General features: G+C 42.4%; 1 protein-coding gene across 2 annotated transcripts in view; it reads left to right on the top strand.

Moving 5' to 3' along the window:
- The first annotated feature begins 7,512 nt into the window (after positions 1 to 7,512).
- Positions 7,513 to 24,658, top strand: part of clmpb (CXADR like membrane protein b) — a 71,738-nt gene continuing 54,592 nt past the window's right edge. For both annotated transcript variants that reach the window (XM_030109157.1, XM_030109156.1), the window contains exon 1: positions 7,513 to 7,942. In XM_030109157.1, the coding sequence (XP_029965017.1) occupies positions 7,894 to 7,942 (49 nt within the window). In that variant the 5' untranslated portion in view covers positions 7,513 to 7,893. The remainder of the gene's footprint in view (positions 7,943 to 24,658) is intronic.

Here is a 24,658-nt window from a genome sequence, read left to right as displayed (position 1 = left end):
GTGCTGTCACGCAGACCGGACATTGAATCCAGTGGGCAGGTGGATGTGTGGTCGCAGGGCCCGTCACTCCTCGTCTCAACCGGCCGCACACCTCTGCGAACTGTGTTGTTCTTTTCATTTGTAAAGCCTTTTGTGCTTTCCCTTTTCCCATTGAGGTTTAGTAAAGTTAAGCGTTGCATCGAATTGGTTGGGAGAATATAGTATATGTTCCTAAATCGAGGTTATGCCCTCCCTCTGCTGCTTCATCCCTTTGTTGTCATGTGTAATGAATTGCATGTCCTTGTTAAAGGCCTATACAGATCTTTCTCCAAACACTTCAGGTTTGGTCCCTTTAAAGTTTTGCTTGTATCAAAACAGGTGCAATCATGATACTTTCAGGTTGAGACTGAAAGATGTGCAGAATGACAGATATTGTGATTTGTTGTGTTATTTTCAAAAAAAGGAATATTGGATGTCTGTTCAAGATTCTGAATAATATTGCGATGAGTTTATGGTAAAGCTTTAATGTATAATATGCAATGTGATTTATTTAACCTGAAAATGCCTGTATTGTTTGTGACTCTGTGTTTAATCCTTTGAAAAAGGAGTTGCACGTCAGTCCATGGTTCTGTATAGATATGAAACTGTTACTGTGGTGAGAAGCAATTCCTCAGCTGCACATTAAACCCTTTCTGAACCCTTACTCCTGTTTGCACTGCTCACTACATTACTGCTGATTGATCACACACAAAACACATTCAAAGTGAATGCACAATTTATCCCAACATGCAAATTGCCACACTTTTATGCAAGGCAGTAAATGAGACCCTTCATGTCTCTCAGGTCAAATTAAGTCTCTTTGATCTTTTGATAAGTGAAGACCTTTGGCATAAATAATTTGTTCAAACATCCAATCACGATTGTGACCTTGCAGGTTTTGCCCGCTAACAAAACACAAGGGGGGGTGAAGAAATGCCTTTCTGTCACGTATCAGACGAATGGGGCAGATTTGTTGGAAAGGCCTTGACATGCCAGCCTTCACCTTTTATCACAGGCAGGAGCGTCACTTTGCCACAATTCTCCTCACTACTGGGAAAAAGATACAGCGGTGACTTTTTGTTCTTCAATTTCTCTTGATGAGATTTGAAAATGTTAGTGGGGTTCACTCCCGAAGTGTTTCTAAACAAATTGGTCATTTCCTCAAGTGATGAATGGAGACGTGTTGAAGATGGATGATCCCCAACTACACCCGCAGCTGACGTACAGTATGATGCAGGGCGCCTGTTGATTTACGCCGGCTCTTCGCCGCCATATGGCTCACATCACTCACGCCCCGATGACCAAGGCGGAGACCACTTCATCAACGAGAGGGCAGTCGTAGTAATGGCTCCGGTTTGAGACTGAACAAGACCAGGAAGAGCCACAGGAACTTCTGAATCAGGCAATTCAAACAAACAGCGCTTCACCTTCTCCCCTTCCCCTCCTTCGCTTTATCCTCAATCAGCCCGGCTTTGTTTAGTTGCTAAATGAAGACGGCCCTGTGAGTTCTCTGCCCAGTGTCAATAAACCTGCAACGGCAAGGTAATCAATGACAAAGCCGGGATTCAATTTACGAGTAAATCTGAGGGTAATCAGCTAATTTGCTTGGCTGAAAGTAGCATGGAGCGAGGCTCTCAGGAATGTCCGAGAAATGAGCTTGAACACCGTTTCCTCATTTTATATGTATCACTTAAAGTTAGGCTCTATATAACATTGTTCTTTCACTTCATGATTTACAAGGTTTCTATTTCTTCAGTTGAGAGGAAACAAGACAGCAGCTGGTCAGGATTCATTAGGAACTATTTTCACTGATCTCCTGGGAACACCCCGAAAACCACAAGATTAAATACAACTCAAATAATCTTCTTCCACCCGAAGAAGACTCCCAAAACCACGTCATTAAAGTGAAATGTATTTAAGAATAAAACAGAATCGAAGCACTAACTAGTGAAGTAGAAAGTCTCGTGTGATAACTTCTAACCATCTGCTTCCTCTCACTATCTGAGGCTGACTACACTGTAGGCTAACATTCTGGAATGTTGTAGAACTGTACAGCTGGTTTGCTCACACAGTAATTTCACAGCAAGCCAGCGTGACTAACCAGTCCACTCGTCATCCTGAATTGATTATCTGACCATCGATGTATTCATCTCTCCGTCTTCATCCAGTGCAGGGTAATGTACAGCTTCCAAAGAAAACCCTGTTTCGTTTTACTACTTGATTTAATCTCCATATTAAAGGTAATATTGCAAGAATGAAATTTGATTTGCAGTATCTTTAACCTAAAATTATTAATTAAAAAAAAAATCTATAAACTTAAAAAGTAGTTTTTGTGTTCTTAAAATAATTTGTTAAGTTGTTGTGAGTCCTCAAACACAATGATGGTTGCAATGAGTATTTTCTTCAGGTTTAAAAAGCTTATGTCGCCTTGATAATTAAATATTGAGTAATTTCCTGGTTTTGGGGAAGTTGTTAGCAGAGTACAGCAGTTTCCTGTATTTGCTGGTGTGGAAAAAGCCCATGTTGAGGGAAGCAAATTCTAATTCAGCATGCAACGTTGTGGAAATTATATTCAGACATGATTGATCTGTTTATGCTGGACTGGAGCGACTAACAATTTCCTATACCTTTCCCAAAGTCAGAGTCATGCGATTTGAAATAAACAACCATCAGTCTTATGTCACTCTCCCAAATGACGCCATCATGTGTGTTTAGTTTCGTCAGCCACTCGCGCGGGCTGTGCTTGATGAATTCATTCATCCGCTCATTCATTCAATCATTCCCATTCAGCTCATTCATTTACTTCTTCCCAGCTGACAAACAAATGTTGGGAAGAGAGGGGGTGTTGTTGGATTTCCTGATGCAATTGTGTTGCCTGCCTCGCCTTTAATTAGAGCAGGATGGCATGTTTTTAAACTCCATCCTTCGCTGCATCGTGTTCCCCGTGAAAAGCTCATAAATAAATCGAGACAGAACATCCACTTCTGAACTCAGCAGGCTTCACAGTAAAGGGAGACAAGTGAGGGAAACGACAGGAAGTGGTCTGAAATCAGAATCAGCTGCTCCTCCTTCATTACGGATGTGTGTTAACGTCAGATAAAGAAAATTATGTATTTCGTAGATATATAAACGTTATGTAATCACAGGCATGAAATGCTTGATAAAATACAGTCATTCAGTTTCGGTTCTCAGAGCCTAATTCATCCCATAGATCAATGAACGTCCTTCACGGTCATGTGACGTATTTGTCATACATCCGAACCTGTGCAGCATTCTCAGTAAAGTTCAACATATCTCGGCCCGCCTGTCACGATAGGCCGTATATTTCCGGGCAAAACTATAACAATCGACAGGAAGTATATTTATTTTCACTGGCTTAAGAAGAAGCTGACAATGTGTTCCAGTGGAAAAGCTGCATGGTACAGGAGGGAAAGCGCTTTACTGACCCATAAACAAACATCCAATTTGGATCAATAAGCCGAGTGGCCAATGCTGCCTTGAGATGTTCGCCATAAATCTCAGAGGACCGCCCTTTCTCTCATTAAATTATAAAGGATCTGTGAGCCGTGAAACACTAACAGCAGAGCATCACATTGGTCGCTAAAAATAGGGAGCCCTAAACAAAAGACTTCTTTTTTCTTTTCTTTTTTTTCTCCTCCCGCTCCATATTGTTACTCAAGAATCCTTTTAACTACCCACTTCTTTCATTCCCTGAAGTCAGCCAGAGGAATGTGGCCAAAGCCTGACATCCCGGCGCGCCGCCGTGTGCTCGCAGGGTGTCGTCCCTGCGTCAACAAAACACTAACACGTCTCTGTGATGTCACGATGAGGGGGATACAGCTGTTCCGCCGGACGGGAACACTCTCAGGGAAGCTCTCCATCTTTGCCAGGAGGTCCGAGGTGCGTCGTGTTGCCCCGATTTGAATTGCAAATTCGCTTTAAAGTACATAAGTCAGGAGTGCTCCCAGCTAAAATGCAAGCCGTGTTGGGTCTGGAAGATTTTTAAAAAATCATGGACCTTGCACTTAAGGGGATTACATTTTCATGCGCTAAAAAGGAAAGGAGGCGGGAGAGTCTCAATGCATAATCATCATCACCGCCACCTCGAGCAGGGCCAGTCCTCACGTCAGGCGATACTCATCCCAAAAACTATTTCATATTTTCTGCTAATGTCTCATGATGAATTTCACAAGTGCTCGTATGTTTTGGCCGCAGTGAGAGATGAGTGTGAGGAGATTGTTGCGCTCTTGGTGATGTGAAACTAATCAGGGAGAAAGAGCACTTTCCACACTAGTGACTTTTCAAGGCCCTGTGGTATAAATATCAACCATCTGTGAGGCCATCTGCATTAGGGTGCTATATCATGCACCAAGGCCAAAGCACCAAACGCAGACAGGTTGCCTGTCATGGTACTATCTGCACGGCGTGCAGGACAAGCAGCCCATCCTGCAATCTCCGCTATCCGCAACGGATCTGCCCTCATACCCTCAGGAAGTCCCATTTATACATAAGTGAGGTCATTTTTTAAAAGAGCAGCCACAATAGCCTCATTGCTGTATAATGTGTTGCATCAGTTTGTAGACTTTCCTTGGGTCCAGATCCAATCTTTCTCCTGAAAAATCTTCCTTTATGGTGACAATCGAACACATATATGTTTAAAATGCCCAGATAAAGTTCAGCCATCCATCACAAGGTTCACAACTGACACAGAAGCAGCTTTGAGTCTTCTTTCCTTTGTACTTGACTGCACTGTCTTGTAGCTCACTTCTGAGACTGCAGACTTCTGCAAATACGAGCTGCAATGGGACTGTGACCTTTTTATACTCCACAGAAAACACCAAGGAAAGCACAAGAAAACCCAAACAAATACAGGAGGATGGAGTGCTGCCATAAACAAGACTCAGCCACGCAAGACTGAACGAGATTGAAGACACCTAAGCATGTCTTATCTGCCGTTCACATCCCTGGTAATTATGTTATTTGTTGCATCCTCCGAATCTTATCTGCTGTTTTCTCTGTACATGTGTTTCTTCGTGCCAGTGGTGCAAAAGAAAGGAGAAAAGAGGGTGTGCGTTTGTGTGAGTGTGTGTGTGTGTGTGTGTGTGTGTGCTTGTGCATGTGAGACATTGTTTCAAGCTATCTAGTTATTGGGACGGAAAGGAATGGAGGGAGGCTGGTGCTGAAGAGCAGACCTCTTGAGGGGGAAAGAGACGGGGAGAGAGAGCAGAGAGGCCACAGGCGAGTGAAAATCCTTTTGTTGTTTCTGCTGATTGTTAAGACGCAGAAAAGGGGGATTAATTTGTCTCAAGGTCTGAGAGCAGCCATCAGCAGATGCACTCCTCATTTTTATTTAATTATTTATTTTTTTGTAGCTGTTTGTTTACCTAAGTCCACTGCAGCTCTTGTAAAACATCTTACCCAAAGCCAACAAAGTGAATAATGTGGCTTGACAGTACTGAAAAGATTGGGAGAATAATCCTAAGACTGAGATCCTGTTGAGCCAATGATCAAATAAAAAGGCAAATAAAAAGTGCCTCCTGGTTCAAAGGGAAAACAGGTTTTGAATTAAGAACATACAGTCGTGTGTGTTTTCCTCAAATTTCAATCAAGTAAGATGAACATACTTTGCTTTAATAAACTTACAATTACAGCCATAGGTATCCTGAAGAAAAACATTTGATGCAACAAAGATGCTAAAAACACCAGTTTTTGATTGATTCTATAGAGCTTAAACAAAGGAATTTCCTTTTCAAAACTCACAAAATTATTATTATGATATTATTATTATTGTTATTTGGATTTTATTCTATTTTTTGCTGATTGTGACAGAATTGCCTTTGTGAATATAAATTGTTTAATCTTGAAGAACGCTTCACTATTTTGAACAGGGAAGTTTTACCTCATTTAATTTTCAATAAAAACCAGAAGATGGTTTCCAATCCGACACAATATACCAAAGTGGCGTCATTTCACAGTTTGATCAAACAGATTCAATGTTTAATGTCACTTGAGGAACCTGACAATTATTCCTTTAATTACACATAAGAAAGAGTTGTGTGGGTTGCTTCATGAAGTGAACGCTTCCCCTTTTATTATGTTTTGATTATATAGTTGGAAAGAATTGCAGAGCCCAGTTCATCTGTTTCCTTCAACAGCCATGCTCCCTGTTAACATAATGCATCATTCCTGGTCAGAAGTTCTTTAAGTATGAGAGTATTTTCTCCTATCCTTTAATTTTACTCATACAATATACACTATCGGGGTCAAACATAAGGCCCATGGGCCAAGACTGGCCCACAAGAGGCTGCAATCTGACCCATGAACCAATGAAAAGCAAATAGTGAAAAAACTGAAAAGAAGGCATCAAATATTTAACAGCAGCAACATAACAAAGCTATGGTGCCATTGATGCTGCCATCAAACCTCATAGCCTCGAAGCCATCCTGTCAGTGTGAGTTGCAACAGCAACCATGCAAAAGGATGCAAAATGCAACAGCTATTTTGACATTTTACTGTATTTTGCATCATTGAAATTGGTTTTATGTTGAAAATTTTGGGACTAATTATTAAGATGTTGAAAAATCTAGGAAAACCTTACAGTGTACATTTAAAGGTTATATTGCAGCATTCCACTGACCCGGCTCATTTAAGGTGACATTGTGCTGTTTGTGGCTCCTGAACTTGAGTCCAACGCCGTTTATTGAACTTTTAAAATAGTCATCAATCATCAACACCCCAACAATTTAAACAAGTTTGTTTTTTTGATAGAAAAACAAAAGCATGCTCGACTTTTACCATAGCATCATTTAAGTTACTTAATTACCTGTTGAAGATAACATACATTAATTATAGTTAAAATATAACTGATTGAAATGTCTGCTGAGAGTACTTTATATTTTTAATTGTATATTTTTATGCAAATATGTTTTAGGCAATGCAGTTGAAGAAATATTTTTATTACTTTTGAATTTCCATTCATAAAGTCTTTCAATGTTCACTTCTGACCTGCAGTTTGTTTTCACTGGACCTCACTGCACTACTGTTCAATGTGCATATAGCCACATTATGATGGTACAAAAACAAGCAAAGAAGCATAGTTTACATTTAGTTACAATCACTGGTTGTAGTTTTATTGTTCATTTAAATCTAAAATAACCAGCACTATGTTAGTGCATCGAGCTGTGTTGCAGTGTCTTAATAAAACACCAGCTGAGCGGTTAAAACGTTTCCACTGCAGGAGAGCAGGCATCCATTACTTCTTGATTTTACTGTCAGTGAATTCATTTCAAAGTCTTGAGCTGCGTGCACCGTGCAGCCCCTTATAGCGTTTCCTGTGCGTTGCGGGATGCTCAGGCTGTGTAAGAGAACTTCAGACTCTAGAGGTCTCCATCCTTCAGCATCCCCTCATCATCCACCTATTCGCCCTCCTCCTCCTCCTTCTCCTCCTCCTCCACCCCTTCCTCCTCCTCCTCCTCCTCCTGCTCTCTGGTATTTTGTGCAGCGGAGGAGGAAAGGAGGAGAGACTGCTGAGGAGGAGACAGAGGGGACCCTGAGACAACACGTCCCACGCCAGAGCCAGACAGCCAGGGAACTTTGATTTGACGCCAAGTGTCGCCTGCGATGACAATGACGGTGGAGAGAGACGGCCACGTTCCTCGCGTCTCCTCTCCACCTCGCGCCGCTTTGGAGGCTTAGATATGTCGGGCGTGCGCAACATATGATGTCCCTTTGACTCCCGTGCTCAATGAAGATTTATTTGTTTCCGATCTCCCTGCTCGAGCCGCCGATGGTGCCGCGTCGCCGTGCGTCCTGCGCTTAGGTCAGCCGAATGAATCCGAAGGCAGCGTGAGCGCATTGTTTCCAGCTCCGTTGCATATGGGATTTCCAGCCGTGATGTCTGCAATATTTCGCTCTTTGTTTCTGGGTAAGTCACTTTGCATTTCTTTAAAAGCCAGAGATTTAATTTCAGAGGCATCGGAGCCCATTCCTCTGACGATCCCTGCAGAGGATGAGGACGCTGCTTATTGTGTGGACAGCAGGCTTTAATGTTCTTTTTTTCTCTGTCTATTGTTTTAAGATGTCCTTAACAATACATTCAGGCAGGCTCCACTCAAAATGATGTCAGATTATATTTATTTTCTTCTTCTCTTTATTGGTAATTCATGACGTGCCAAGCATTAGGAAACTGACATTTATATTCACATTAAAGAAGAAGAATTGTACCAACCTCCACTTGCTTAACACACAGACTGTTCTCTTTCGGAGGTCTAAAAAAAAGGGCCTTATTAAAGGGGATAAAAGTTCACCTGGCCCCTCCCTTTTAAAAATGTACTACTGAAATGTATTCTGCACACAGATGTTCTTCAAAAGCAGGCCCACTGCAGGTGAACTATTTTTATTATTGATGTGTTTTTTTTTTTTCAACTGTGATAAAAGAAAAATAATTGGAAATGCAAATCTACAAACCACTAAAACTCCCACTGGGTTTGACATTTTCTTTTTTTGCTATTTCTGGCTCACTTTTAACTGTCTGGATCATCATCATGCGAGTTTTTGTTGGAAGGCGTTGTGTTTGGAGGAGTGAACCTTGAAAAGCTTAATTGAAAAGGTTTGTTCTGAATGATCATTAATCAAAGATGTCCCATGAGCACATATGAGACCATCCTTTGTCTAATTACGATTACTTATATGAGCAGTAATGGTGCTCCTGCTCTTTTTTTTTTTTTTTGTTTAACAATTCCAGCAGGAATGTATTGAAGGGAGCCTGAAGCTGAGCTTTCAGGTCCACAGCTAATTTGGGAATATTTAATTCTACGGTGACTCCACTGACTGGAAGTTACTGTAGCACTGTGAGTAAAAAAAGACTTCCAGTGAGAAAAGAGTTCATCCTTTCCATTGCTGTATCTTCACCTGCAGTGAAATTAAGGGGTAAAATGGGACATGGGCTTTAATTTAAAGTCTTCAGCTGCAGCTTTTTTTTTTTTTTTTTTTTTTTCATAAAGGGTCAGGCTGGAAAAACATTTGGAATCCCCCGTATTGTAATGAGAGAGGCCATATGAAGATGAAGGCACACAGAACCTGGCAGCTCCTGCACTCTGGTCTGTGTCCAGGAATCGTGCTCCAGTCTCTGTGATGCATGCTGTTCATGGTGTTCCAGTCTGGAGAGAAATCAAACAGAGCTCAGGATTCATCTTCAACTTTTCATTCCATTAGCTTGGTGAGACAAATGATGCCTGTTTGCTGACACAAGATCTGGCTCTAATGCATGCAAACAAACTCCTAAATCGAGTTTATCTCCTGCTCCTGTTCTTCAGCTGTTTGATCCTTGTGTGAATGACTGTACCCTTTGCCTATTGCATTCTGGGGAAAAAAACCCCGCTGTTGTCCTCAATAAGATATAGAGAGATAATAAAAAAAAAAAAAACTGCTGGATGGAGATGTCATGTGGGCCTGTATACATGCTGACCTGTCACGGCTTACATGGGTAGGCCACTGTGTCCACAGTGTGCGTTCGGTGATAGCAGTCATTGATCCTCAGTTTATCTGAAGGAGCTGAGTCGGCAGTTTGCAGTGCATACCTGCACATTTCTCGGTTTGGATTATCATCCCCGCAGCAATAGAGCAGGATGTATCTGAAGCACAACGTATAGATCAGCCTTGTAATTACGAGTGTGATGCCGCCGGAACAACAACTGGTTTTGAAAAGGCAAAATAAAGCATCATGCATTTAATAATAACATAAAAAGACATAGTCCCCGCACACACACAAAAAGAAAAGCGCAGTAGGTTTTTCTTTAAATAACCATACGCCTGTGCCTAGAGTCTTAAATGACTTGTTGTTGCCATGGTGAGACATTTTCCCCTTTGCCTGTCACGTTTTTGACGGGGAAAGGGGAACCACAAAACATTTCATGCAGCTGAAAATGATATCATTAGACTGCATGTCCAAAAACACTCGCAACCTGGGTCAGATGTCTCTACGGTCAGAACAAAACATCTGCCGGTCAGCCACAGACCTCTCCCCCTGCCTGACCGAGGACGGTCATGGAGCTTTTTTAGCTGGCTTTGCTCTGCAGGACCAGGCTGAAGGGCACTTTTTCCATCCGAAAGTTAAGATCAACACTGTGTGTTGAACTAAAAGAGAAGACGGGGCTGTTTTATTATAAAAGAATCAATAGTCATTATTAGAGGCTCATTTTCCCTGTATTTGGCTTTGCCCTCACAAGTCCACAGACGTCCTTAAATTAATATCTGTTGGAGATGTAATATCCACTGTTCACATTACAGATAAGTAGCACAATTAATTGCCACAGAGAGTTCCATCGCTCCCTTCGGTAACTCTGCCGATATAAAGTGGGAAACAGGAACAAGGTCAAATAAAGTAACTCGGTGCCGGCGGGGCGCAGTTGCGGATTCCGCCAGGTAAAGGAGACCGGTGATTGATTGTCCGTCTGTCCCCGTGCCAGGATTAAATGATTCTGAATGAAGGAATTTGAAAATGACTGTCCAAGAAGTAATAACACAATGTAAGTCACTTGACTGAAATGTAATTGGAAAGTATGAGCCCCTTTTATAAGAGATCCACACCTCTGCACCCTCATTCGGCAACGTCTGCTGTCCGTTCGAGCATTAGTGTGCGAGAACAGTGTGATGTGAGTGATCAAGGCTGCTGCACAGTGGTGTGCCCACTTCTGTGTACATGTGTGTCTGCATGCATGCCTGCATGTGTGTAACAGTGACGAGATGGCGATGCTTAAGCATCCTTGTTAGTGTTAGATGTAGATAAAGAGAGCAGTGGCTCTAAACAGAAATTCTGTCCCCATTCTATATTTAGCATGTCTGCCGGGGCAGGCAGAGGATCTCTGAAATGTGAAGATGACAGGAGCCTCCTGAGCCAGAGGTTATGAAGTGACATCTTGATGTGTTTGTGCCTGAATCACACTCCCACACACACCCAGCCAAAGACTTCTGACATTCCTACAAAGCCAGAGACATTTCGGTATTTGACGTCTATTTACCATACATTAAGGCTTGGTTTTGATCTCACTTTGACTCACGTTATTCTTTTGTGCATTCGTTTGGCATCACCTATGTATTTTCCCAACGTGGAAAATATTTGTTTTTGGAGAGGATGTGATACATTTGGCATCTCCTCTGCAGCTAACATGAACATGCACGTTATTCAAGGCATTTGTCAGTTAGGTACAAGCCTCGCGCTGTGCTTTAACCCTCGATTCATTCTGTAAAAGCTTTAACCTGTAAATTACTTTCACTCCGCCAGCCCCATTTAGCTCTATTAATTATGTTTACGTTATGAATATGCGGACATATCAGAATGCCTGGCACGCATCCACTCAACAAAGAGACAGAGCAAACACACTGAAGTATCTAAGAATATAGGCCCAGTGCATAGATTCTCCAAAGAGGAGGATGTACAATACAGTTCAACTGCAGTAGCTGCAGGAAAAATGACTTCCAGTAAATCATTCTTCATTGTTAAAGGACTTCCCCTCCACCTCCGGTGTCCGTTATTCCACATGCAGAACAAAATGTAAACAGACTTCCATCGAGACAGGATTGTATTACTCCGAGCAAAAAGTGGCCAATCTGATCGGCTCAGCAAGGGCAGAGCCCTCAGGAACACAAAACCTCTGCCGGGGGTGACTGTCGAGGCCTGCAGATGAGCACAGAGGTCCGGCCGTCCTCAAAACAATTGACCCATATCATTAGCGAACGATGATTTGCCGTCCAAGCACTTTCCTCCTGATGCGTGCGGCCTCTGAATGACAGCGTGGCTGCGTGAATAACCAGCCGTCCTCTCTTTGTACCTGAGGGATTCTCCGTGTTTCATTGATTGTGGTGCTTTTAGCCAGAAGGTTTCTCCATTCTGTCGCAGCCGGCTCGAATGCCAGGCTTTGAAAGAGAGTGTTTGTATGTGAAAGTGTACCTGCTTTGTACAGTAAGTGCTTTTATTCCTACAAGTGGAGGAGAGAGAGGCAGGTTATATTTTTATTGCAGCGTACAGCATTAACGCAGTCAGAATTTTGAGGAGTTTCCTTCCACCGTGTCGCCTTGTGCGACAGTTTCTTCATCCTTCTCCCGGTGTGATTCTACACCACCCGTAATTTTTCAAGAGATCCAGGCGTTTATTCTGTATAGGCCCTTTGTCACTGGCATCTTGTAAAACACAAGACACATGCCCGGACAGAGTCGGGTTTGTGTAGCGTTTCTGACCTATAAACCCTCCCCCCTTTCATCCTTTGCTGGGAAAATTACTGCCAGATTATTTTGGAACGTATGAACAGGAACTGCCTATTTCAGTTGACTGCTAATCTTTGACAGATGTTCTGCAGAGGCTCACATTCACATTAACTGGAGCCACATGCTCACTCTACACATGGCATACAATGCACCACTGTGCCATACAGCAATGTCAACAATCAATGAACAACAGAGATTTCGTGCAGGTTAAACAGGAAGGTGACACCTCTAAATAACCTTTGTTTTGATAACCAAGAGGTCATGGATATGTGAAATGTGATTATGTACCTTCTGTAATTCCCTTTTAGGTGTTTCAGCTATTAAATCAGTTAATCAGGTTGCAATTACTGAAACAGCAAAACTTGAAAAAAATAGAAATCTGCAACTGTGCTGTCATACAAAAGCAAATATATTTCAGAAAACTCTTTCCTTTAACATAAAGGAGCTTTAAAAGGCTTAAATTTGAAATTCATCGTCATGGTAATAGGACTTTTCTATTCATTGACAATTTGAGACTGTTGATATTTATCAACCCATCTATTATTAATTTCAATCTGATGTAAAACTGATCAAATTCATACCAATTTAGCATAATCTGGCAGTAATCTGAATAGGACTGTGCAATATTTTTATAGATTAAATGTATGGTTTAGTGATGTATTGTCCTCCTGGTATGAGTAGAGTTCAGAAAACACAAATATAATACTGATATATGAAGTTTGAGTTTGATACTTTATCAATCAATCAATCAATCAATTTATTTTTGTATAGCCCAGTATCACAACAACAGTTGCCTCAGAGGGCTTCAAGATGTTACTTTAAAATAACAGTAGTGTTTTTCCCATTGAACTCCAATTTGACCAGAGCCCATTGGACTGCATCTGTTTTTGCTTCTCTGTCTTTTTTTTTTTTTTAATTATTATTATGGTGCCTGCAGGTCTGACCACCAGCATTCAAATGCAAAGAAGAGCTCTGATTGGCAAAGTGTGTGTTGTGTGCATGGAGCACAGACAGTTCCAGTCAGTCAGTGATCGGCGTATTCTGAATGCAACTATTGCAATAACGGTAAATTTGCAAAACATTGTGTAGCCCTACTTTATTGCATTTATCACATGTATGTTTGAATATATATGCTGTACCTTGCAGTATTGTTTTGTGTGCAGTAAGCGCAGATGTTTGAGCAGTTATTTTTTTTACTTTTTCAAGAAAAATGGATAAATCAGATGCTGTTAGTGAGGGATGAATATTATTTCAGAAAACTGGTGCACAAGTTATCAAATATTGTTACTTCTCTTATAAAGTTTGAATATTTTTTTCAAGAATGGGTTTTGCATGGTTTGTTTTTATTTGTTGAAACACAGTTTGCTCCTCCGCTGCAATATTCACTCATATTAATTAAAACATGATGAAGCTCTTTGAAGGCTGTGTTGAAGCAGCTCCTAGCCCTGGGTTACGGAGCAGGGAGAGGCTGTGGTCTTGGTTTAATTACTTTAAAAAGTCACCAGTGACTTAAAACATAAGATACCACCTGCTGGATGTAGTTTCAACCATCCTCAGGATTGAACCCTCTCTCTGGTTTGAACGTCTGGTATGCTCAAAGACCACTTTAAGCATCACAAATTGATTTTCTTTTCTCCCAAAAGATGAGTTTTGGTGTTGTGCAGAGCAAATTATCATTATATACACAATAGCTGTCAGAAATCGTTGAAAAAGGTTGTAAAAGGACATTTCCATACTGTCTGCTGTTTGGACAAAACAGGCAGGAGAAGCTTTCACCTTGTGCTTTGGGAAAATGGGGATTGATTAAACTGAAACGTGATCAATAGATCTCTCAAGAAGGAAAATAATTAGTTGTGGTCCAGCTTTTACATCCATTCTGATCATTTCACTTTACAGGAAGCTAATTCTGATGGAGTGTCTTATTAGAAGACCACGCGGCGCCGATGATAGTTGCACCAACCACCTTATCCTTCACCCCACCGCTTGACCCCATAGCCTGCAGGAATCTCCCCGGCTGACTTCAGCAGATATGTTGCATTAATCCCATCATTAAGATGAGGATTTTTTTTTTTTTAAGCAAGAATTGCAAATTGTTTTAGACTCCAGAATGGACACAAGTGTAGTCTGCGTTCATTCCCTCCCATTATTATGACTTGCTGCAACCCTCAAGTGGATTCTCTCTTGTTCTCAATTATATCCTAAACCGTTGTGCTCTGTTCCATCAGCCGCGGCTTACATAATGTGTTTCTGTCATGTTACATTGCATGGAGCAAAAATTGTAATTTGGGACGTCTACAGTTCAAACAAGTCACAAGACTTATCATATTAGGATCAGCTACATAGGCAGTCCTTTAAAATATCAGTGCGTTGAAATATTGACACTGACACGCTGTGTAGCCCTCCAGCTCTCCGCAATCTATTTAGCCGAGGCCATTTCCTCCAAACGGAGGATTCCTGCCATATTCGCAGTAGTGAGCAACTGTGAAAGTCAATGAAGCAAGTGTAATTACAGTTTTCTGTTTTCTTGGAAAACGTGCAGTGATTTGTCTGTTTGTGAACATAAATGTTTTAATCAAGGTCTGTGATTGTTGTTTTTTTTTTTTTTTTAACGGAGCGGTGTGTAGATCAAAGCACGAGCAAGACTGAGATAAACGCTGACGCCGTAGTCGAGGCGGAGTAAGGAATTGCTTTCCATTGATTCACCTCACTGTAGATCGGCCTTGATATTCGTTCTTTGCAGCTATTGGCATCCTCGAAAATAGGATTCAGTCCATCTGCGATGGGGCGCGCTTCAGCTGCGAGCGCGAAAGGTGATCAAAATTCATGCATCTGGCAAAAAGCACCATTTAAAATGATTTGTTTATCAGGGGTGGGGGGGCAGAGATGCTATCATCACTGAGCTCGCAGCCCTGTTGTGCTGCTTTCAAGTGCTTTCTGCCTTAGTGAGAACTGGCAGTGCGGAATAACTCTGGCATGCTTGTCTTCTCTAAGCAGAACATGTTTTTGATCTATGTTCTCTGTCTGTGAAACCGCATATAGCTCTTGTTCTCTGTGCGACTGCGCCATTCGACTGTGCAAAAAATAAAATAAAATAAGATCCACACCGCTCAAGTGTCACATGCTTATGGTAAAGAAAGAAGAAAAAAACTGACTGTGGATCAAACATTTACAGCCAATTACAGTAGATGCTGGTCTTCCAGACAAAGACTTTAATTAGAAGTTGTTTATATCTTGATATCTGACCAATCTTTGTTCAACTCAGTCATTTTTCAGACTGACAGTGTGTCAACACCCCTGTAAACCATCTGCCAATAATTGATCACTCGGTACGATTCGCTTCGCGCTTTAAATGGTCGTTGGATGCACCTGTCAGATCACAGCCAGTGTAGTGCCTCGTCTCAAACTGCAGTTATTGATTATTATGTCCAGATCTCAACTCGGACTTTCGCATGGCGTCACGCCGCCGAGATGCGTCAGTGAGAGAATACGGCTCACAGCTGGAGGGGGGTTCTATCCATTAATCTACATGAAAGAAAGGATTTTTCATGCAGATGTAGGAACATTCTGAAATGCACATTTATTTATTCCTTTACTGCACCGGTGCACAAAACATTGACTTATTCTTCCAGTGTGTCTGGGATCCAGCTGTAATTCAATCATGGGAATTGACTACATATGAATGAAAGCACCTTGCACTGCACCAAACAATGGCAGCTCGAGAAGGTTTTTTTTTTCTTCCTTCTTTTCTTCCTCTGCTGTGTTTCCAATTGGAGGCTGACTGAATGAACAGGGGGAAATGTTCCACGTCGCTCTATTTAGACGCCTGCTGTTCCTTTCAATTTGAAGCAGTCTATTAGCCCAGCAAGCAGGACACTCCATTAGGTGTTTTGAACCCGCACACGCCATTGTCTCACTCCATTTCCTCTTTTGCTTGCCACTCTTCCCCGAAGCGTTAGTGGCTTTAATCAGTCGAGGGCCTCCTGCCCTTCAGACATTTGTCTTCAGCCGAGTTCGGTCGACACGGAGCAGCCGGGAAAGATGGAAAGATGGATGGCGTTTGGGAGAAAAGGGAATTCGGTGGCTATTGATTAGAGAGGTGGAAGGCAAAGCGGGCTACCTGAGCAAGACCCGAACACCATCTGGAGGCACCCTTCCACTTTTAGTGCTTGAAAGTTGAAGTCAGGACTCAGAGCCGCCTGTCCGGTCAGATCTGCGCTGAGTTTTATATGGATCGGAATTGAAGAACGTTGGCTCGGCGATAAGTTTGAAACGGGGTCTGAACATATTTATGGACTGTAACAAAACTTCAGAAATGACCTTTAAAGCTCCGTGAGATACGCAATTCTGCTGATTAATTCTTTATAGGGCAAAAATCCTTCGTCATCAGAACCTTACCTTGTGTAATTGCCGTTCAGTAGGAACTGTAAAATGCAATGACTTACGTCCAGTCTTGGGTTTCCCATCCTGTTCTCTTGCAGTAAATGTTGCGTGATGGATGGTTTAATTATCCAGCCACAATGCCAGCCGTTCTGTCTCTGATAGCACCATGAACACACGGTAAACTAAATATTGCTGATCAATTGCTAGCTTGTCCACAAATTAAGTATGTACTGTCCCTGATTGCACTACAGCACCGCCCTCAGTACTTCACATTAAAGAGGGTTTGCATCTTTTATCAGGCCAAAAGGTCAAGAAGTGTGTTTCCACAGGAGATAAACTCGCTTATTCAGGAGCTCAGGCTGTGGTCAGAGTACAGGAACACTGTCAGTGCTGAAAAGGCTTTTTCTCCTCTTCTCCTCCCACTTATTTTCCCTTTTCCCAGCAATGTAGCTCAGAACAGATGGCACCACCACCTTTTTTTTCCAACTCGTTAGGCTTGACTTGTTGATGAAATGAAGCCTTTATGCTATGCTGCCCATGCAGATGTGTGCTGTACATTTTTTTTTCACGTATCATCTGTCATATATGGTCCTGAGGTAATGGGATTACAATCCATAGTCTCATGTGTCTGTGATATACACCCAGGCGTGGGAAGTAAAAAAGTACTGATACTTGCTTCTTCTGCTTAATTTTTCAGACAATATAGTTTATACTCGCTGTATTTCAACACAGATATTAATGCTTTTAACCTCCTACACCTTCTGAATGCAATCTCAATACAAATAAAACAGGTGTTATAAAGTTTACACTTGTAACAAGCTAGATAAATGGCACAATAACACATATTAGTTTAATTTTTATTAGCCTAATCCATACAGGCATAAAGAGCTTTAATGATGTAACAGCTTTAAATTGATATAATAGAAAAAGAAGGGGGAGATTTGTCCACAGAGGAAAGGCTCCTGCTAAATGCGCTGTCTCTGACGGGGGGAATTGTCAGCAACACGGCTGAGAATGAGCCAGATAATACTGACAATGGAGCTGATTTGAAATAGCAATGTGTTCCTCACACCTGGTTTTATTTAAGAGAAATATTTGAAGTTTTTGTCTCAACTAACAAAAAGCATTTTCAGAAATGTTCCGAGGACTATTTTCTTTGTACGTGAATGGAAAAGTTAAATCAATACTTTTGTCTTTACAGGAATTCTTCACAAAAGTCAAAGCATCTCTGCTCTGCTCTCTGAAAGATTTTTAAGCTCCAACTTTAGCCAACACCTTTATATTAACAGCTACTATGATATTAAAACTTGTGTTTACTGTAGTTATTAGGAATAAGTACACATTAGTAAGATATGACTTAACTGTCTGATTTTCAGTCATTGGTAGAATCACTACTTTAATGTTCCAGAAAGACAGTGCTTGCTTTATATATACAGGAAGTGAAGGCAGACTGTGTCTGTGCTGGTTACTGCAGAACAAACACCTATTACGCCTCCAGGCTCTGTAGCCTAGTGTCTAGTGGTGCTCGTGTGGTTGTGCATTTACTACAGAACTGGAGCGAACCTCAGATACTTTCAAACTAGTGCCAACAATCTTCCACTCATAACTTGCAGCTCATTCAGCTAAGATGGTGTTGTGTTTCTGCCATTTATTTACGTCCACCTCTACAATTGTTTCCCTTGTCTTCTTCTTTAAGAACTGGGCATGGACCATCATGCACCCTGTTTGACACAGCTTGACAAGAGGGCGATACAGGCTTGGGATGACATTCAACATGCCTGTCATGGTTTGGCATTGTAGTTCAAACTGTCATATTTTGACTAAAATTGTCTAATTGTGGTTGTTTGATGAGGAGATGGGATGTTCCTCAAATGAAAGGCACAGAAGCAAGAGAAGGATGAGTTATGCTCCCAGCTTGACATCTCTCTCAAAATTATTAACATATAGCTTTTTATTTCTCTTCAGACCTTACATTTTCTCATGGCAGCAGACATAATTTGTGTGTGTGTGTGTGTGTGCGTGTGTGTGTGTGTGTGTGTGTGTGTGTGTGTGTGTGTGTGTGTGTGTGTGTGTGTGTGTGTGTGTGTGTGTGTGTCTTTCTTCAAGAGGGAAATCAAGAGTGTTAGCTTTTGGCTTGATTTGCTGTCTGGGATCCAAGGAAGCTGTGGAGGAGGAAATAGCAGAGTTTGCAAATTCAAGCTCTTAAAATAATTAAAGTTGGCATGATGACTTTGCTTTCTAGCTGGGTCCAAGCCTAAAGGAAAAAAATAAATAAATAAAAAGGTGCCTTTGAGAGTTACCACACAGCAACAGTGAGTCGTCTTGTACTCTGGTATATTGGGAATAATGAAGGGTAGAAATTGCAACGTTGAGACAAGATGAAATCAAATGCATAATTCTGTCAGGGTGGAATGAAATGACGCTTTAGGCCACTGACCCATCATAGTAGAAAACAAACATTTTTTTCCATTTAGGAGAGGGAGATGCTGTTTACTCTATTAACCTTTCCTCTCGGTTGCACTCTTGACATTGAACAATGTGGAAGAGGCCGACTCCTCGCTGGCCCTTTTGCTAATGAGGCAATTAAGTCTATCCTGCCTTGGTTGAGCAAGGGGCCGAGAGAGCAAGGCAAGTCATCTGCTGTCTCAGCAAACACCAAGCATCTTAGCCGCGCCGCGGTCGGAATACATAACAAGCTCTCCTTTGTTGTCGTGGTCGCCCAGTCGTCCTGGTCCTGCCTTGTCAGTGTGACCTGTGGCACAGCTGGAGATCACAGGCAGCATCGGGCCATGTTTATCCCGCCGCACACAATCACAGCAGATGAAAACAAAAGAGAAATGCTAAAATAAAATCGTGTTCACGCTCTGCTCTTAAGCTGTTGGGAAGCCACGGTGCGCAGCAACTGTGTCGCACTGCCACAACTGTTTGTAGTCTATTTTGGGATAACACAAACACAACCGTTGAGGAATCAAGTAAAGGATTATTTCAGTGATTTTCTCCCATACAAAGTCCATTAAAAAATAACTGCCTGTTATTGATTTGTAATGCTTTGTAATAGAGAGAACACTATTTACTTGGTTCACCAAAAGCGATGGAACAATGATCTTGTATTCAGAATCATATCTGCCTCAGTGCTCATATTTCTAGCACAGTATGATACCTGTTTCATCTCTGAGCCCCTCTGTGCCCTGTTGACTTGACTATTAGCCGTGTTTCTTTTATACTATGAGTTATTCATGCAGCTAAAAGAGCTCTTGCTGTTCGGCAGACCGAACGCTGGTGTCAGGAGTGGTCCGCACTCCGGCTGCAGGTTTACTGTGGAGTACAGTGGAGTGGAGCATGGATGCAGCGCTGATCCACATCCCAAAAGACCTATTAAAGCAAAAAGGTTCTCCTTCTTTTTGTTCTTTTCTTTCAAACATCGATCTCGATAAGAAAAAAGTCCAGTTCTCATGTTTATTTAGCATGACGAAAGATAATATTCAAGCATTGAGAAAGCAGACATGATTGAGAGGCTGTCAGTGAGGTTACTCATCCTTTATTTTATCATCAGTTTCCCTCTCTGGCACTTTTGACGAATGGTGTGGAACTGCCTGGAGTGATGTCTGGGACAACTTTGATAATCTGCATCTGCTAGGAATCTTCGTCTTGCTTCCTACTTTGACAAGACTGACAGAAATTAGCATGTTTCCTCCCTTTCAGCCCAGTGACTGCTATGAGCAGCTGCTGTGTCGTACAATAAGGGACCAGCATTAGGGTCTAAGTTAATGTGTTTAAGGGATGCACAATTCTAACGAGTGATAACCGGAGGCTTATGGCTGCTCAGAAGGGATTAGGACACGTAGTTGTCTGTCTTAAAGCTCGGGCTTAACCATCATACTCATTTTTTCCCCACTTTTTCTTCCATTGCTCCTCGCTAGTAATGAATAGCCGGTGTTTCCTGACACAAGGCATGAAAAAGAACATTTCACTTGGTGGGAAATAAAGATGGCTGCTCATTAGCTGCAGAAAGGTGTACCGAACCAGAAAGAGGAGATGTCTGGGCAGATTTGTTTGAAATCAATGCTTGTCTTCAGATGCCTCCTCTACAGTATGTGGCTGCCACAACTTATCAGACAAGAGTCAGAAGAACCTACAAAGGCAAGGGGAAGTATGCTAAAGGCACACAGATATGAGGAGCGTGTGCAGTGTTGAAGACGAAACAGTGTGAGCGTGATGGCTCCTTTCAGGATCGTATTTCAGCCTCCTTGTGCAGGTTTCACTGTCCACTTTAACATATGTGCCTTTGCCGTGAGACTAGATCGATACGGTGAGATTATCCTTCCTTGCTGTGAGTCAGAGATGCCTCTGAAGTAGCAGGACCGGAGGACGATGGAGTTGACGGTTTTCAGTTACAGGACACAGGACAAGATGCACAGCGGCAAGGGCGCCAGTGAAAGTGCAAAGCCAGCAGTGGTCTGAAGTGGCAACTGACCACATGTGTTTGCTGCTAGCTAAAATTACTGACACCAGACTCGACAGGTTATGTGCCTTTTCTGCAAAATATTTGCAACGACACAGGAAGCACCGTCTCTCTGCTGCACATCCTGCTCCCAGTTTCCTCTCTCTCACTTCATCATTCTCATCACATATTCTTGTTTTTATGATGGCTTTTCGCTCATCCCACATTCAGCTCACTCAAGGCAGCAGCGGCAAGACATTAGAAGACTGTTTGATGCTCCTGTATTCAGCATGTGAAGTAATGTGTGTCAAGAGTTAATACGATCTATTGCTACAAGATTGGGACAGATGATATGACTAACGTTTGGCGTCATGTATATACCTACAATATGCTGTTCTTTATCTGAAGCTAACTAAACTCTTTTGGGGATGGATAGAACTAGATCCTTGGGCAACTACTACATAGGGCCATTGGGGGAAGGGCAATGAAACAGCACAATATGCATTTTAGATTTAGTTAATGTAGCATTTTGAGGTCTTCTTGCATTCAATTTGGGGATCTGCCTACTCTCCCATGTCCCTCATTTCATCTTTTCACTTCTTAAACAGATCCATGTGAGACATTTTGATGCATGATTCTACACATCATAATCCGAATGCATTGGTATGGCCCATTGAACAAATTTCTGAAAGGTTTCATTTTTTTCCTTCTACTTATTGATTTTTGTTTAACGTCACCTGTAACTGAACTCAAGTTATGTTATGTGTTAAATTTCTCCGGAGAGCAGAGAAACAAATAGATTGGATTGTTTGCAGACTCTGCATTGTCGCTGTTCACATGGTACTGGAGCACAGTAGAGGTCTGAATGATGTTTCACTAGACTGACCCGCACGGTCATTAATCCTAATATTTCGGCTGTATTCGCTATCCACTGCCAGCCGTGGCTTGACTACAAGTAATCATAGCCGTACACCTCTGAGCACTGGGCTGCAGGAAAAACACAACAAGCAGAAAAACTGAGTCCATCAATCTGGAGAGGCCAGACAATTTTTCTCCTCGCACCCGGCGTTGCTGGAATTTTACATGGGACACTTCCCCACCCAGAGGGAATATGTTTATGAACCCTTTTTCTTTCTGTCCTGTCTCTTCCCGACGCTCATCCTCTCTGACGAGACGAGGGGTCAGAGCAGAGGGAGACTGTACAGCTTTCAGCCGCAGGGTCGTGATGGATGGCCTCTCAGCTGTACGCGCCTTGCTCACTAGAGGCCGGCCATATTTTTCCTCTGCTGCCCATGCAGACCTGCATCTGCATGAAGATCGCCAGGGATGCTTTCTTTCTGTAAGCTCAGCAGGGCTGAGGAGGAGTATTTGATTAGATGTAATGGAATTACAGTAATCTGATTCCAAAAGATCACATCTGTAATCTGTTGCAGTTACTGTAAATATGCAGTAATCACATCACAGATGCTTCAGAGTTATTGCATTGCTCTCGGCGACTGTGGCATCTAAATTGTGGAATTTCTTCATGCATTGCAGAATTGAAAATGAGCCTTGTTTAACTAAGCACTTTGATGAGCGAGTGACATGAATTAACTATTCTTGCAGCTTTAGTGGGTACAATTTTCTGCAGGTAATCAGCACTTTAAGTAATTGCCTTCAAACATAATCCTCCAGCCCCTTATAACTGGGGGTTGCAGTGATTTGTGAGCTGGTTGGTGTGGCGGGATAAGTGCAGAGGGGTGGTGCGGATGGTGAGGGGGAATAAGAGCAGTAAGATGACCCACGGGCCTTATTGGAGGCTGCCGCTCGGTCATGGAAGGAATAAATGCTGCAGGGCGCACTGCATGGCAGTTCACTGCTGCTTTTGGGTCAGAGACATGAAGGGAGAGAGAGAAGAGAGGCAGGGAGAGGATCCGTCATTGATCCTGTGGCATTAGCCCGGGATGCAGTCATAATGAAGCTGGCGCTGGTGTGTGTGTGTGTGTTTGTGCGCTCTAGGTGTGAGTGTGTCTGTGTTTGTGTAACTGATAACTCCTGTAAATATCTACATCTGGAGTGGTTGTATCCCTGTGATTAATTATAACTCATGTGGACACAAATAAATCACTCAAAGCACGTGTTTGTGCATGTGCGTATCCCCAGATGGCCTCATGTGAGCATAATTGTTGTGTTTGTGTGTATTTTGTTTGTGCAGGTGTCTGTGGGTAAGCGTATGTGTGTCTCCCCTGATGCCTCTGTGTGAACATATTGCAGGCTATGCATTGTCATCATTAGAGTATCAAATATCTACGCGTTTTCCTGACTTTGGGTGCTGTTTGTGTTTGAGTGTGTGCGTGTATACAAAGTGATGTTGCAGGAGCGCCTGCCTGGCGACTCATCCATCATTTTCCCTCCTGGCCCGCGGTGCCCTCAGAGGAGCGCTGCGCTGTCACTGTGACATTGGGCTCATTTCGGAATAGAAAAATGGTGCATCCGCCTCCAGCGGTGCCGCCGCACGTCGCCACCCTCCCTCCAGCCAACCAGCCAGCTTAGATGGTGCAGTAACAATCCCTCCACCGGCCTCACACTCACTCCCTCGCTCGCTGTCGAGTTTCCATGCTGTATCCACGGGGACAGATTGCTAATCAGAAAAAGAGGGTTGTAGTGGAGTCTGGCGAAGGAGCCTCTCAGGTTTAGCGGACTTGCTCCAGGTGGGTCGAGATGTTTTGTGGCTTCCCCTCCCACCTGCCCCACCACTGCTCCTGCTCCCACCCTCACCTCCGGCTGGACAACCTTGAAAAGGTTGGTGCAGGGTCAGCAAATAGCTGAAAGATAGGCAGAAGGATGAGATCACTTTATGAGCCATACGTTCGCCCTGTCTCCCTACCGAGGGTCACCATATAGTGAAAACCTAAAAAGCGGACGTCCTGCCTGACCTGGTGGAGATACTTATATATATTTATTGTGCAGCAATATAAATAAGATCTCAAAATCTTATTTAGACAAAAAGAAAAATGGGTGTTCTTCCGTGTTTTTATTGTTTGTTTTGTAAACAGAAAGAAAAAGTAAGTGTGTACTGAATAAATTGGAACTGAGTTGATCTTACTGTTGCACATGCTGCTACAATATTAATGGTCTGTAAAACAAGTCAAACGAAATCTGGACATTTTAGGGAATTACATAAAGTCCCACGTTCATAATTTTACCACTACTGGAGGACAATTAATCAATCAATCAGTCTGTTTGTGCGTGCGTTTGATGAGACAACGCTGTTGCCACATTACCAATCCACTGCTGCTGTGGCCATCAGCCTTCTTTTGATTGGTTTCCTCATGCAGGATAACCATGCTGAACAAACTCTCCACCACTGCTGAGAGCGATGGGTGATGGAAGTATTGACTGCACAACCGAGCAAAGATGACGGAATAAATTAGAAGAGAAAGAAAAGTGCTTGGGACAGCTGAATGGAGAGCTCTCTTTATAAGAACATGCAATGCGATGCAGACACATCCTATCAACCACCACCCATTATCTAACTTCGCTCACCATATGTTAATGCCCTTCCTCCAAACAGCAGCT

The sequence above is a fragment of the Salarias fasciatus genome, chromosome 14 (assembly GCF_902148845.1).
Source record: "Salarias fasciatus chromosome 14, fSalaFa1.1, whole genome shotgun sequence".
Classification (NCBI taxonomy): domain Eukaryota; kingdom Metazoa; phylum Chordata; class Actinopteri; order Blenniiformes; family Blenniidae; genus Salarias; species Salarias fasciatus.
The sequence above is the reverse complement of the archived record's forward strand: the minus strand, read 5'-3'. Positions and strand labels throughout refer to the sequence as shown.